The following is a 15,598-nucleotide window of genomic DNA, read 5'->3' as shown; positions in this document are numbered from 1 at the left end:
TTGCCTCAATGTTAATCGCGACTTACTGATCAGGGTGGTGGTTCCTGAAGGCTGGAGTGGATGTGGCCATTTCTTTTTTTTTAATTTATTAATTTATTTTAATTGGAGGCTAATTACTTTATAATACTGTGGCTTTTGCCATACACTGACATGAATTTGCCATGGGTGTACATGTGTCCCCCATCCTGAACCCCCCTCCCACCTCCCTCCCCATCCCATCCCTCTGGGTTGTCCCAGAGCACCAGCTTTGCGTGCCCTGCTTCAGGCATTGAACTTGCACTGTCATCTATTTCACATGTGGTAATATACATGTTTCAATGCTATTCTCTCAAATCATCCCACTCTCGCCTTCTCCCACAGAGTCCAAAAGTCTAATCTTTACATCTGTCTCTTTTGCTGTCTTGCATATAGGGTCTCCATTACCATCTTTCTAAATTCCATATATATGCATTAATTCACTGCATTGGTGTTTCTCTTTCTGGCTTACTTCAGTCTGTATAATAGGCTCCAGGTTCATTCACCTCATTAGAACTGACTCAAATGCAATCTTTTTATAGCTTAGTAATATTCCATTGTGTATGTTTTTATTTATTCATTTATTTTACCAGAGAAATGTTTATTGCAAGGTCCTGCAAGGAGACAAGGTGGCTCAAGCCCTGAAAAGCTTCGAGCTCCCCAAAGAGTTTCAGCAAAGCATTTTTAAAAGCTAGGTGGTGGTGGTGGTGGGGGGGGGTGTTTCATATACAGTTCAGTTCAGTTCAGTCGCTCAGTCATGTCCAACTCCTTGCAACCCCATGGACTGCAGCACGCCAGGCCCCCCTGTCCATCACCAACTCCTGAAGCTTCCTCAAACTCATATCCATCCAGTCGGTGATGCTATCCAACCATCTCATCCTCTGTCATCCCCTTCTCCTGCATTCAATCTTTCCCAGCATCAGGTTCTTTCCCAATGAGTCAGTTCTTCGCATCAGGTGGCCAAAGTACTGGAGTCACAGCTTCAGCATCACTCCTTCCAATGAATATTCAGGACTGATTTCCTTTAGAATGGACTGGTTTGATCTCCTTGCAGTCCAAGGGACTCTCAAGAGTCTTCTCCAATACCACAGTTCAAAAGCTTCAATCTTCAGTGCTCAGCTTTCTTTTTTAAAAAATTTTTTAAAATTGATTTATTTTAATTGGAGGCTAATTACTTTACAATATTGTGGTGGTTTTTGACATACATTCACACGAATCAGCCATGGGTGTACATGTGTTCCCCATCCTGAACCTCCCTCCCACCTCCCTTCCCATCCCATCCCTCAGGATCATCCAAGTACACCAGCCCTGAGCACCCTGTCTCATGCATTGAACCTGGCCTGGTGATCTATTTCATATATGATAATATACATGTTTCAATGCAAAAGCTTCAATTCTTCAGTGCTAAGCTTTCTTTGTCTTCTCTCCAGATCACTAAAACTTTCTCCATATCAACAATAAGGCTGTTTCATTTTCTTATCATTCATGTGTTAAATTTCCTTCAAGAACTTTTCCTTTGCATTCACAACTTGGTTAACTGGTGCAAGAGGCCTAGCTTTCAGCCTGTTGCAGCTTTCAGACATGCTTTCCTCACTAAGCTTCATCATTTCTAGCTTTTGATTGAAATTGAGAGACATGACTCTTCCTTTCTCCTGAACACTTAGAGGCTGCCGTAGGGTTATTAACTGGCTTATTTTCAATATTGTTGTGTCTCAGGGACTAAGGAAGCTGAGGAGAGGGAGAGAGATGAGGGAATGGCTGTTGGGTGGAGCTGTCAGAACACACACATGTATCGATTAACTTCTCTGTCTTATATGGGTACCATTCATAGCACTCCAAAATAATTACAATAGTAACATCAAAGATCACCATAACAAATATAATAGCAATGAAATATTTTAGAAATATTATGAGAGTTACCAAAATGTGATACAGATTCAAGAAATGAGCAAATGCTGTTGGAAAAATGGCACTTAAAGACTTGCTTAGACTCGTGCCGCGGCCGCGGAGACGTGAAGGCCTCCTCGCCGCGTCCCCCCTCCCCCCGCCAGCCCCCCGGGTCCGCGCTCCACCTCGCTGTCCGCTCCCCCGGCCCCCATGGAGAAGACGGAGCTGATCCAGAAGGCCAAGCTGGCCGAGCAGGCCGAGCGCTACGACGACATGGCCACCTGCATGAAGGCCGTGACGGAGCAGGGCGCCGAGCTGTCCAACGAGGAGCGCAACCTGCTCTCGGTGGCCTACAAGAACGTGGTCGGGGGCCGCCGGTCCGCCTGGAGGGTTATCTCCAGCATCGAGCAGAAGACCGACACCTCGGACAAGAAGTTGCAGCTGATCAAGGACTACCGGGAGAAAGTGGAGTCCGAGCTGAGGTCCATCTGCACCACGGTCCTGGAATTGTTGGATAAGTATTTCATAGCCAATGCAACTAATCCAGAGAGTAAGGTCTTCTATCTGAAAATGAAGGGAGATTACTTCCGGTACCTTGCTGAAGTTGCTTGTGGTGATGATCGGAAGCAAACAATAGATAATTCCCAAGGAGCTTACCAAGAGGCTTTCCATATAAGCAAGAAAGAGATGCAACCCACACACCCCATCCGGCTGGGGCTGGCCCTTAACTTTTCTGTGTTCTACTATGAGATCCTCAATAACCCGGAACTGGCCTGCACACTGGCTAAAACGGCTTTTGATGAGGCTATTGCAGAACTTCACACACTGAATGAAGACTCGTACAAAGACAGCACCCTCATCATGCAGCTGCTGAGAGACAACCTCACATTGTGGACATCAGACAGTGCAGGAGAAGAATGTGATGCGGCAGAAGGGGCAGAAAACTAAGTGCATGCAGGGTGTCACCTTTCTCCCCTTTGAAACCTTTTTACTCATCTCCATTCCTTATTCCATTTGGATTTCCTATAGCAAAGAAACCCATTCATGTGTATGGAATCAGCTGTTTATAGTCTTTTCACACTGCAGCTTTGGGAAAACTCCATTCCTTAATTTGTGTTTGTCTTAGCCTTCCTGGTGTGCAGTTACTGCTGTAGAAAAGTATTAATAGCTTCATTTCATACAAACATAAGTAACTTCCAAACACTTATGTAGAAGACTAAAAATGTATCTGGTATTTAAGTAATCTGAACCAGTTCTGCAAGTGACTGTGTTTTGTATTACTGTGAAGATAAGAAAATGTAGCTAATTACAATTTAAAGGGTGTTCTACATAACTTCTTAATTTCTACATTCCCTCCCCTTACTCTTCTTCAGAGATTTCCTTTCAGTAAGCAACTTTTCCATCCTCTTAATGTATTCCTTTTTAGTAGGAATCCAGAAGTATTAGATTGAATGGAAAAGCATTTGACATTGGGGGATGGGGAGGAGTATAAAATGCCTCCTTGGTTCTTTGTGTGGAGGACGTGTGTTCTTGTGACAGGGAGTTTCCTTATTCACTCTTTGCATTTGCCTGCTGGTTGTGAGTTGAGCAGACTTCCCTTCCCATAAAAACGTCGACTTACACCTGAGCACAAAAAAAAAAAAAAAAAAAAAAGACTTGCTTAACACAGGGTTGCCACAAACTTTTAATTAGCAAAAATGCAATATCTGTGAAGTGAAAAAAGTGAAGCACAATAAAATGCAGTATGCCTGTACCCATCTTTATATGATGTGGGTTTTTTCTTTAGTATCATTCAGCAATATTTTTGTGGGCCCTTATAAACATATGTAACAAAATTCTCAGGTTCATGTGATGCATAGGGTTTTGAAAATTTAGGACAACAGGGAGAGAGGAGGGAGTTCCCTGTGTGTCCCGTCAGTACATGTGGGATCCATATAGGGTTCAGGCTTCATGTCTTTCTTTTCATGTCCAGGAACCACCTCTTCATGTTCCTTATTGTCCAGGGCATGGTGCATGGATGGTTCAACATCTCCCACTGAGAAGAAAAGGAAGTATTGCTGTTGTTACTCACATGCCATGGCTCTTCAGGTCCCTGATGTCATCAGTTCAGTGCTGTACACCACTCATGGTGATGCTGCCATGATCCATCGGGCCACCTGTGGACACTGGCTCTGAATTGACTCTCAGACATGGTGACTATGATTCATGGACAATGACCACAAACACAAGCCTTCCCCAGACTATGCAGGAAAGTGTGAACGATAAGTTGTTTACTTTGAATTTCTTTGAATTTTGTCGTGTAAATGGAGAATAGCACATCTTTCAACTATGTCCCCTCTTGAGCTCCCTAGAATGTAATCACTGCATTCCTAGAATGGGAGCTTTCTCTGTGTTGACTACACCCTGCATTCCACATACTGCCACCAGAGGCAAGGGGCCCAGTGCAAAGCATGAAAATGAAGAATGGTCCCATACATGTAGGAAATGTCTGTCCATCTTCTTGCAGAGTTTAATATTAACCTGGGAGAGCAGATATAGCCATATTGATTAGGAATAAGAGAGGATAATTGATTTGAAAGGTCTGCCCAGTGGCACAGAGCACTTGTCTCAAAAGCATTCAGAAAAGAGAGGTAGAGGTGTCCCTAGAAGACAGCTTGACAAATGGCATGAAGCCTGCAGAAGGGATGCAGTGATGCTCTGAGTGCCAGCAGTGGTTGGTGGAGGTGCACAGAATAAATGACACCTGCCGCCACCTTCCGCCACCATTGAGTGCTATAGACAGAATGTGACACCGTGGTCTGAATGTACATACACTGCAGAGGCCGCATCAGTGGTGGCTCATCAGGAGCCCGGAAGCCTGAACTTATCCTATGTCCATCGTGAATGATTATCAGACAAATCAGCATGTCAGCACCATTATGGCTACTCTGTCTTGCTCAATGCTCATTTAGGGGGAGGCATCTTCTCACCAGGCCTCCCTCCTATAACCAAGGCCCAGCCTGAGGACCCTAGGAAAACCCTGTAAGCCTGATACTCTGAACTTCTTGCGGCATTTGGTCTGCCTCATGAGTGGGATATAGGGTCGAAGAATGCTCTTAGAAGAATTAACGAGGATTGAGGCCCATGACAGTTTAGGTTTAGGCTCAGGTTTAGGTTCAGGGTGCTCTGTCTAGATAGGCTTGCTGGCCTTGGCTGATCCCAGACACTGAAGGGAGAATTAGAAAACATCATGAAAGTATTCCAAAGCATGTAGCTTCTTGGGGCATGAAGCCAGAACAAGACTCTGTTTGCCCTGGACTGAGAACAGTATTGAATGATGTGATGGAGTGTGTGTGGGCTAAATTGGGGAAGGGGGAAGTGAAGATGATAAGAGAGAGCCAGTAGATAAGAAAACTGAAGCATCATTGCTTGGAAGTACTAAGATAGTTGAATAACCAACATTCTGGAAATAAATAAATTAGCAAGCTGAAAGCAAGGGAGGTCAGGTAGTAAGCCATATGAATTTGCTTCCAAAGATGGAATAGATATGTGATGATAACTTCCAGAGTCATCACGGCTGTGATGGAGTGAATGCAGGACTGCAGATAAGGAGGTCAGGAAGCTGGGGCCTGGGTGCTGGGTGGATCATCATCATAGATGACAAGGTCAGTCAAGATGACAGTGACATTTAGAAAGGAGAGGAAGACTATGAGAGAGAGGCCAGACTTGCTAGGATATAAGAGGCAGCACCAAGAAGGGCAGCAGGGATTCCACATTCTATAGCTCCAGGTTAATCGTTCTACAGAAAAAATAAACTCTTTCATCCTCTTATTTAACAAGCAGTTATGAAGTGCCTGAGATATAATATATAAACAAAGCACTACCATTTCTTTCCCATCTGATTTAGTACTTGTTAGGTGCTGGTGGCTAATTAAATGTTTGTTGAATGACTAAACAAACATCAGACTAATTATTGGTGCTGGCAATCTAAAAAAATATGAATAAGATGCAAGCCACTCAGAGTTTTGTAGGGGAGAAAGAAAATGACAGTTCATATTTATCAAAACCTTAGCATAAGCAAAGTGTGTTCCCCTACATTATATCAAGGGAGCCTGTTAATCATCCTGTTCTGTAGACAAGGAATATTATCAAAATTCAGAATTATGAAATGTCCAATGCCACAAGAGTTTGTAAGAATCACAGGCAGGATTCCAAGTGTTCTCTCTTTCTTCCACTTGCCTAATTGACATCACTTTGTCACCCGATGAAATATCTATTTTAAATGACACGAACATCACACTTTTGGGAGGGCTGTCTGGATTTGGCTCCTTCTCTTTTCCTCTATAAAGCAATTCCCTTGAATACTTCCCATAGTACCTTCATCCAGCAGGTTTTAAACAAATGAGCGCGTTCCATTTTAGAGTAACCTCAGCATCCTTTGGAAAGTCTAGAAAATACATAGCAAAACTGCTCTGAACTCTCCTGCTTTGAGTTTCATTTTTCTCTTAGAATTTTTTTTCCGTTAAATCACCCCAGTTAACCACACTTGGTGCATTTAGCCAAGTGCTGCCCACCAAACAGGCATTGAAAGCACAGGCTTTAGAGGTTGCGCAGCAACGTATGGTATTAAAAAAAAAAACTGCATGTCCATAGGAAAGTTTGCCTTTCACTGAACCAAGTGTTTCCTCTTGCATTCTCCTGGACCTGCTTTCAAACTCTGTTCTTTGTTGCTTTACAAAAAGATTGTTTCTTCATTAGCCTTTAAATCGTGCTGATAATAGACTCTGGAATTCCTTAAGAGCTATGCGGTGGAAAGGGAAATGAGGCGGGTGGGCCATTGCACTGTTCGCATCTCAGTAAGGCAACCTCTGCCTTGTTCTGTTTCCTAGTAATGAATATCCTATGAAAGCAAATGGTTCATCCATATCTTGTTCCAATATTTCTGTTTGGTTTAGGTACAGAATTCTTCACACTTGTTGCTGTCCTTCCAAATAGATGAATTCTTTTCTTAACCTTCAAAGTTACACTCCAGTGGCACTTCCCAAGTGGATTTACAAAGAATTTTCCGGGGGCGATGGGGGTTTATTTGAATAATGAGTCTTGACACTCTTTAGTGATGTGTTTGTGGCCCATCTGCTGCAGTGGCCTCAGAACTGGGCTACCCTTCTCCATTCTTGGCCCCTCCCCCATCCACCTGGCGCAGGCCACTTGATCTACTTCCCAAGGATAACTTTTAATGGTTCTTCATTGCCGAGAGAATGATATATGTCTCTTAACTTGGCACAGAGGGCTTCCTGAAACTGACTCCAGTGGACTTTCCCACCTGGCCTCACGCCCTATGCTGTCCTGTACAAGACTCCTCTTCTACCATCTGGGGCTAGTCCCTGACCTTCTGAGAGAGTCAAGCCTGAGTTTCCTGGTGTCTGACTCTAAGGCGCCTGGACTTTGACTGAGAAATGATCCAATCCATTGCCAGTGTCTCAGCAATGGACTGATCTCTCTCACCATCCTGACTGATGGTTATTTGAGGGAATCTAGGTGTTTTGCAGAGAAGGAGGCTGAAATAGAGAAAATAATGCAGACACCAATTGAAGAACTGAGAAACAGTGGAATTCATGGAAGGCAGGTGTCTGATCCTAACTCTAGCACTTTGTCCCTGATTCTCTTTCCGGAAGAGTTTATGAAGGTGCCCAACCTCTTTGACCCTTTCCTTAGGGTTGTCTGCTGGGGGACAGATGATGGACCAAAATACTTGGCTTTGCCACCTAGGGCAGATTCAGGTTAGGCAGCCATCAGGTATAGTGGGCTCATCAGTCGGTTCTTCTCTGAAATTTCACTGTGATCTGCTCTTCAGATATGTATCTCTGGCTCCAGATAAGCCTTCACTTCCATTCTACAAACGCTCGGATCCTCAGAGCTTCCTCTCACGTCCAGACCCATGGAAAGGAAGATTCTTCTTGAGCTGATTAACCGAACCTTCCCTAGTGATGGGTAAATGAGCCCTTCACAGTAGTTCTGCTAACTACAGGAGCCAGTAGTGCAGAACAGTAACCCAGCTAAAGTCAAGGGATCAAATGTGTGTGTGTGATTAATTTGCCTTCTGTCAGCCCTTCAGCTGGTGTTTGGGGCCTTGCCATGTAGCCTCTCGAGTAGGCTTCTGAGTGGTCCCCAAGTAGATTATTCCTGGGTTTTGAGTTAATTCCACAGCCTGGGATACTGGGTCCACTTTTGGGGTCTGTGGACAAAATGGAGAAAGCCAAGCCATTACCCACAGCCTCTGCAGCACTCCTGGAAGGAAAATACATCTCCATGTGTGAATTGTGCAGCATGCATTTTCATGACTGATAGATATTTGATTTTGAAAGATGGAGGAGGTTGGAAAATATTTTCCTTTCTACTTATTTGTTTTTTCTTGACCTTGTTCTGAAAAGTTGAGGTTATTGGATCAAAGATTAAGTGAAGTGTTACCTACATAAAACGGGCTCACTTCAGCTAGTTTTTTAGCTTGTTTCATTCCATCTAAAGAATGATTCTTGAAGTCAAATCATTTAAATAACGGATTTTTTTCTTTAAAGTTTTAACTTAAAATATTTGACCCTTTACCATAGGAATTATTTCTCACTCGATTTTAGAAAGGCAGAGTATACAGCATTGACCTATTACTATTCTCTATGACTTAAAGTGTTCAAATCTATTTCTCTACAAGAAGTTTCAAAACAGAAAAGACTCATCTGTAACTTTAGGCATATGTCATGGTACATGCATGTATGAAGTCTCCCTTTTCAAATATAGAAAGATATTCTTCCAATATATTTATATTTAATCTCTTTTATATTTAATAATGAAAACTATATTACAAACTTTAAAATAAGAAAAATAATAACTTTGAACTCTGGACTCCTGGGGTGGGGGGAAACTTGTGGAAATTTCAGACTCATCTAGTTCCAAGTGTTCATTTTATAGAAAAGTGCAACTGAGGCTTTAAGGGGGTGCCTCTTGTCTAAAACAGTACAAGTGGTTGATGGTAAAGTCAGGCCTCACAAAATGTAGGGCAGAGACTCATCTGTTAAAAATGCAAACTGAAATATTTCCAGATGAAATGATATGATGCTTTGGGGTTGGCTTCAAAATAATTCAAGGGAAAAAGAGAGAGGGTCAAGAAGTGAGTTGAGTAGGGAAATAGTTAAGCAAATTGTGATGTATCTATTTCATAAAATATTATGCATTTATTAAAATCATGTTTACAAAAATACTTTAAAGATGTGGAAAATGTAATAAAATTTTTAATAAAAAAAAAAAGAAGTGAGTTGAGGATAGAGGTTAAGCAAGTTTGGCACAGACATTGATCATTGTTGTGGCTGGGTGATCAGTACCTGCATAATCGTTACATTGTTCTCTCTACTTCTGTACTTGTTGGGAATTTCCCACAATAACTAGCTTTTTTTCTTTTGATGACCTGTACTTCCACTCTACCAAGGAGCTCCACACTGGACTCTCTCTCCACAGTACATTCTGTCAGTACTCAAACATGGTGTTAGTTGACTGAGCTGGTGAAGGATCAGTTCAGTTGCTCAGTAGTGTCTGACACTTTGCAACCACATGGACTGCAGCAAGGTGAAGGATATGAAAGAAAAATCTATCTTGGAGGTGACAAACTACTAGCCTCTCAGAGGCTCCTAGGAAGCAGAGATTGTGCTGTTGCACAACCACCCGGGACTATTAATTCCGACATGGCACTTCAGCTTAGAAGTAAAATAAGACCCCCTTTCATCTTTCTCCCACTAGTGGCTGTGGTGAAGAAGTGAAAGTGAAAGCCACTCAGTCGTGTCCGACTCTTTGCAACCCTATGGACTATAAAGTCCATGGAATTCTCCAGGCCAGAATACTGGAGTGGGTAGCCTTTCCCTTCTCCAGGGGATCTTCCCAACCCAGGGATTGAATTGGGGTCTCCTGCATTGCAGGGGGATTCTTTACCAGCTGAGCTACTATAAAAGCCACTAGGGAAGTGACTATGGTAGGCAACATAATGGCACTCCGCAAAGGTGTTCACTTTTAATTTTAGAAACTGGGATACTACCATGTCAGATCCCTTTCGAGTGGCCTCAGTGAGTTACTTGGGTAATTCCAGCTTTGGGAAGAATTCCAATAAATCACCAGCAAAATTCCACATGCCATCAGGGAAAGAGCAACTTCTTTTCTTCCTTCTTGGCCCAGGTTTTCGGAAGTGACTCTCTCCTTTCCGAGTGTGTCCAGAAGGAATGCATTTGGATAGAGATTGTCCCTAGTCCAGGCCCTCATTCATCACCACTCCCTCCCTGGGACTCTCCCACCAGTGCCCTCGCTGGGCTCCCAGACTCCATGCTGGTTCCGCCTCCCCTCTTTGACAAGGTGAGTGTTCCCACCAGACCCAAGTTCTCTCTAATGGTGGTTCTCTCTCGGTCCACACAGCCTCCCCCAGCTTTCCATCAATCACCTAGAGTAGAAAGTCTAAGGTTCAGATAATTCAACCTGACATTGAAGGCTCTCAGTGACTTGGCCCTGCACTCTTGGGTCCTAAAGTGCCTTCCCTTCCCACAAGCACCCTGTTCAGTGTTTCTCAAAGTGCGGTCTGAGGGCTACTGGCTCCAGAGTCACATGGAAATAGTTTTGAATTTGTGACCCTGTAGTATGGCATTTTCACTTTGAGAGTTCTAAAATTCTGCAAGTCCTTGCTGCTCTGTTGCTAAACAGTACTACATATTTGTCAAAACCTCCATCATCTTTACACAGACTCTGGGAAGTTGTCCTGTCTTTGAATCTATTTTTCCTGGTGCCTTCAAGTGGAGCCAGTAGATGTTCAGTGGACCAGGGTTAGCATAGCCAGAGTCCAACATACCATCCCAAACAGTGCAAGATTCTAATGCCAAACCAGAGAGTTAGGTCTGAGATGCAGATTTTATGGGAGAGCTGAGCAACGATCTGAGAAGATCAGATCAATATATAGAAGGATTGTATCAATATATAGAAGATGAACCCTAGGTGGATTGGAAGAGGAACGTGTTGTGAACCAGTGAAGCTGACAGCATTTGAAGTCAACAGTGTTGGGTTACACTTGAGTCTTTGTTGTAGACTATGAGGTGTGTGCCTCTGAACAAATCATTCCTCTAACTTAACACCTTTCAATGGCTTCCCACTGCCTGCGGAATAAAAGCGATACTGTTATGCTTGCTTATAATGCACTTCACTGTATGCTCCCTCCCTACATATCTGTCCTCATCACTTTTCTCTCTGTCTGCTTCTCTCTGTCTCTGTTTCTCTATTTATCTCTCTGTTGTCTGTACTTACTACACTATTTGCAGTTTCCACACAGACCATTGCCTTTCCATTCTCCAAATCTTTTAAATGCTCTCTCCGCAGCCTTGATGCCATCGATTTCTCTTGTTGGGGACCTGTGACTATTTGTGAAAGAGTATCAACCAACTCTGTTCATGACCCCCTTTACATCATCAGAACTGGGATCTCATGTGAGCCTCAGGGTGGGGGTGGCAGGTCAAGAGAACCTTTGCAGAGGAGAAATATATCCACAAATGCCTCACTGATGGGCCCTCTGCTCTCTGTTGGGTCTCCCACAGGTCAGCTAAGGTCACCATCCCAGTGACTGACTTCTATCAAGTCTGTTTTGACTTGCTGTTTGGGCCATATCAGTCTAACCAGCAAATCTCTAACCTGCTATACCCCGAGAGCTGTGAAAACCCATCTGGTATTTCATAAAAATCCTTATTAAGTTTCAGGTTTGGAAGAAAATGGGAGGCACTCCAAGGGTATTTATAGGAAGAAGAACAACTACCACAGCACCAAAAATAATTCTAAAAAACTAGGCCTTGGGGACTTGCGCCACGGCCGCGGAGACGTGAAGCCCCCCGGGTCCGCGCTCCACCTTTCTGTCTGATCCCCCGGCCCCCATGGAGAAGACGGAGGTGATCCAGAAGGCCAAACTGGCCGAGCAGGCCAAGCGCTACGACGACATGGCCACCTGCATGAAGGCTGTGACGGAGCAGGGCGCCGAGCTGTCCAACGAGGAGCGCAACCTGCTCTCGGTGGCCTACAAGAACGTGGTCGGGGGCCGCCGGTCCGCCTGGAGGGTTATCTCCAGCATCGAGCAGAAGACCGACACCTCGGACAAGAAGTTGCAGCTGATCAAGGACTACCGGGAGAAAGTGGAGTCCGAGCCGAGGTCCATCTGCACCACGGTCCTGGAATTGTTGGATAAGTATTTCATAGCCAATGCAACTAATCCAGAGAGTAAGGTCTTCTATCTGAAAATGAAGGGAGATTACTTCCGGTACCTTGCTGAAGTTGCTTGTGGTGATGATCGGAAGCAAACAATAGATAATTCCCAAGGAGCTTACCAAGAGGCTTTCCATATAAGCAAGAAAGAGATGCAACCCACACACCCCATCCGGCTGGGGCTGGCCCTTAACTTTTCTGTGTTCTACTATGAGATCCTCAATAACCCGGAACTGGCCTGCACACTGGCTAAAACGCCTTTTGATGAGGCTATTGCAGAACTTCACACACTGAATGAAGACTCGTACAAAGACAGCACCCTCATCATGCAGCTGCTGAGAGACAACCTCACATTGTGGACATCAGACAGTGCAGGAGAAGAATGTGATGCGGCAGAAGGGGCAGAAAACTAAGTGCATGCAGGGTGTCACCTTTCTCCCCCTTGAAACCTTTTTACTCATCTCCATTCCTTATTCCATTTGGATTTCCTATAGCAAAGAAACCCATTCATGTGTATGGACTCAGATGTTTATAGTCTTTTCACACTGCGGCTTTGGGAAAACTCCATTCCTTGATTTGTGTTTGTCTTAGCCTTCCTGGTGTGCAGTTACTGCTGTAGAAAAGTATTAATAGCTTCATTTCATACAAACATAAGTAACTTCCAAACACTTATGTAGAAGACTAAAAATGTATCTGGTATTTAAGTAATCTGAACCAGTTCTGCAAGTGACTGTGTCTTGTATTACTGTGAAGATAGGAAAATGTAGCTAATTACAATTTAAAGAGTGTTCTACATAACTTCTTAATTTCTACATTCCCTCCCCTTACTCTTCTTCAGAGATTTCCTTTCAGTAAGCAACTTTTCCATCCTCTTAATGTATTCCTTTTTAGTAGGAATCCAGAAGTATTAGATTGAATGGAAAAGCATTTGACATTTTGGGGTTGGGGGGGATCACAGATTAAAATGCCTCCTGTATCATATATATGTGATGGAGGACTTGTGTATCTGTGACAACAGGGAGTTTCCTTATTCACTCTTCATTTGCTGCTGTTTGAGTTGACAACTTCCCTTCCCAATAAAAACTCACTCACACCTCCTGCCTTTGTAGTTCTGGTATTCACTTTACTATGTAATAGAAGTAGCATGTTGCTGCCAGAATACAAGCATTGCTTTTGGCAAATTAAAGTGCATGTCATTTCTTAATACATTAGAAAGGGGGAAAAAGCACACATTCCAGTCTAAAACATTAGTACTTTTCCATGCAGATTTGTGTACATGTGAGAGGGTGTCCAGTTTGTCTAGTGATTGTTATTTAGAGAGTTGGACCACTATTGTATGTTGCTAATCATTGACTGTAGTCCCAAAAAAGCCTTGTGAAAATGTTATGCCCTACGTAACAGCAGAGTAACATAAAATAAAATTACATTTTATAAACCAAAAAAAAAAAAACCTAGGCCTTGTGAATGGTGACATTTTCCCCTTAGAATTCTCTTAATTAATTTATTTTTGACTTCCTTGAGTCTTCATTGCTGCACTGGCTTTCTCTAGTTGTGGCAAGCAGGGGCTACTCTATAGTTGTGGCTTCTCATTGTGGTGACTTCTCTTGTTGTGGAACATGGGCTCTAGAGCTTGGGCTCAGTAGTTGTGGTTCCCGAGTTCTAGAGCATAGACTTCAATAGTTGTGGCACATGGGCTTAGTTGCCCTGTGGCATGTGGAATCTTCCCAGACCAGAGATCAAAACCTTGTCCCCTGCATTGGCAAGCGGATTCTTAATCACTAGACTGCCAGGGAAGCCGTGACTTTTTTCTTATCTTGACCAGCCCAAAGTTTAGTAGTTGCTTCAGTTTTGCAATTGCTTAAGAACAATGAATAGATTCTGGGCTCCAGTGGATTCTCAATATGCACATAAATAGCATATGACACAATCAACTGAAAAATGAGACTATAACAGATGGGTGGCATATTCAAATTCATTTCATTGCTGCAATTCAATATGTTTTATATTAAATATGATGTTCCCAAGGCCACATAAAACATATGAGTTATAAAGAGCAAAATCAAATATTATGCTACGTAACTGTCTCCAAATTCACTTAATTAATAGATAGCACTGTAAAGGCAAAAGGCAAAACTAAATCTCAATTGCTGCTTATTCCTGGAGCCAGCAGTTGACCCATTTTCCTGGCAGCACTTCCCACTCTCCTCAGAGAAATGGTAGTAGTTCCTAGCCTGTCTTCTGATCTTGTAGGGAAACAGAGACTAGGTTGATTCAGCTTTTCATGCCCTTCAAGAAGAATCTGGCCTTATATGGGTTAGAGTTCAGTTCAGTCACTCAGTTGTGTCCAACTCTTTGTGACCCCATGGACTGTAGCATGCCAGGCTTCCTTGTCCATCACCAACTCTTGGAGCTTGCTCAAACTCAAGTCCACTGAGTCGGTGATGACATGCAACCATCTCATCCTCTGTTGTCCCCTTCTCCCCTGCCTTCAATCTTTCTCTGCTTAAGGGTCTTTTCCAATGAGTCAGTTCTTTGCATCAGGTGGCCAAAGTATTGGAGTTTCAGTTTTAGCATCAGTCCTTCCAATGAATATTCAGTACTGAATTCCTTTAGGATTGATTGATTGGATCTCCTTGCAGTCCAAGGGTCTCTCAGGAGGCTTCTCCAACACCACAGTTCAAAAGGAGGAAAAGGGGATGACAGAGGATGAGATGGTTGGATGGCGTCACTGGCTCAATGGACATGAATTTGAGCAAACTCCGGGAGATGGTGAAGGACAGGGAAGCCTGGTGTGCTGCTGTCCACAGGGTCACAAAGAATTGGACATGACTGAGCGACTGAACAACAACAATAAGCAATGGAAAATTGAAAATGAATCAGATAGGATCTCTATTCTCAAGGAACACCCTACCTAGTGGGGGGCCAGGGTCAAACAGAAGTCATGCTGGTGCCTTCCTCCTGTCAACTTAACCATCACATGACAGAGACTTCTCAGGGACTAATCTTGAGAATCTTCATAGACATGTGATCCTTTGGTCCTTCATGTACTTCTTTTGGGTCAAGTGCTTCCAAAAGAATGTTGAACCTTAAGCAGATCACTCTCTAACCCCAGTTTAGGTTCTCTTCACTCTTTCCTATTCTTCCGATTCCCGATGATCTTCTTGGCTGTTTCCTTATCTGGCCTGTTGCCATCTGAAAACAAAGTCTTTGTGCTGTGTTTAGTTGTTCAGTTGTGCCGACTCTTTGAGACCTCGTGGACTGTAGCCCGTCAGGCTCCTCTGTCCATGGGGATTCTCCAGACAAGAATACTGGAGTGGGTTGCCATGTTCTCCTTCAGCAAAGTCTTAGAACAACTTAGTTAAAAACAAAACTTGAATTACATCATGCTTACATCATTCTCTGCTTAAAACTTTTCAAACTGATCCCTATAACTTAAAATAGACACTATATG

At 43.3% G+C, this 15,598-nt stretch overlaps 2 protein-coding genes across 2 annotated transcripts; both read left to right on the top strand.

Moving 5' to 3' along the window:
• Positions 1–1,999: 1,999 nt before the first annotated feature.
• LOC122435407 (14-3-3 protein theta-like) lies at positions 2,000–3,327 on the top strand. Its single transcript, XM_043459553.1, has 2 exons — positions 2,000–2,033; positions 2,067–3,327. Exon 2 carries the CDS (start codon positions 2,113–2,115, stop codon positions 2,848–2,850), a length of 738 nt encoding a protein of 245 aa, XP_043315488.1. The 5' UTR covers positions 2,000–2,033; positions 2,067–2,112; the 3' UTR covers positions 2,851–3,327.
• Positions 3,328–11,807: 8,480 nt separating this feature from the next.
• On the top strand, positions 11,808–13,597 carry LOC122435408 (14-3-3 protein theta-like). The gene has a single exon (XM_043459554.1). It carries the CDS (start codon positions 11,823–11,825, stop codon positions 12,558–12,560), a length of 738 nt encoding a protein of 245 aa, XP_043315489.1. The 5' UTR covers positions 11,808–11,822; the 3' UTR covers positions 12,561–13,597.
• The last annotated feature ends 2,001 nt before the right edge of the window (positions 13,598–15,598 follow it).

The sequence above is a fragment of the Cervus canadensis genome, chromosome X (genome assembly GCF_019320065.1).
Source record: "Cervus canadensis isolate Bull #8, Minnesota chromosome X, ASM1932006v1, whole genome shotgun sequence".
NCBI classification, from domain to species: domain Eukaryota; kingdom Metazoa; phylum Chordata; class Mammalia; order Artiodactyla; family Cervidae; genus Cervus; species Cervus canadensis.
Note: the sequence above shows the minus strand (reverse complement) of the source record. Positions and strands in the feature narration are given on the sequence as shown.

Coding starts and splice junctions, on each gene's coding strand:
- LOC122435407 (XM_043459553.1), top strand. CDS start 2,113: ATGGAGAAGACGGAGCTGATCCAGAAGGCCAAGCTGGCCGAGCAGGCC.
- LOC122435408 (XM_043459554.1), top strand. CDS start 11,823: ATGGAGAAGACGGAGGTGATCCAGAAGGCCAAACTGGCCGAGCAGGCC.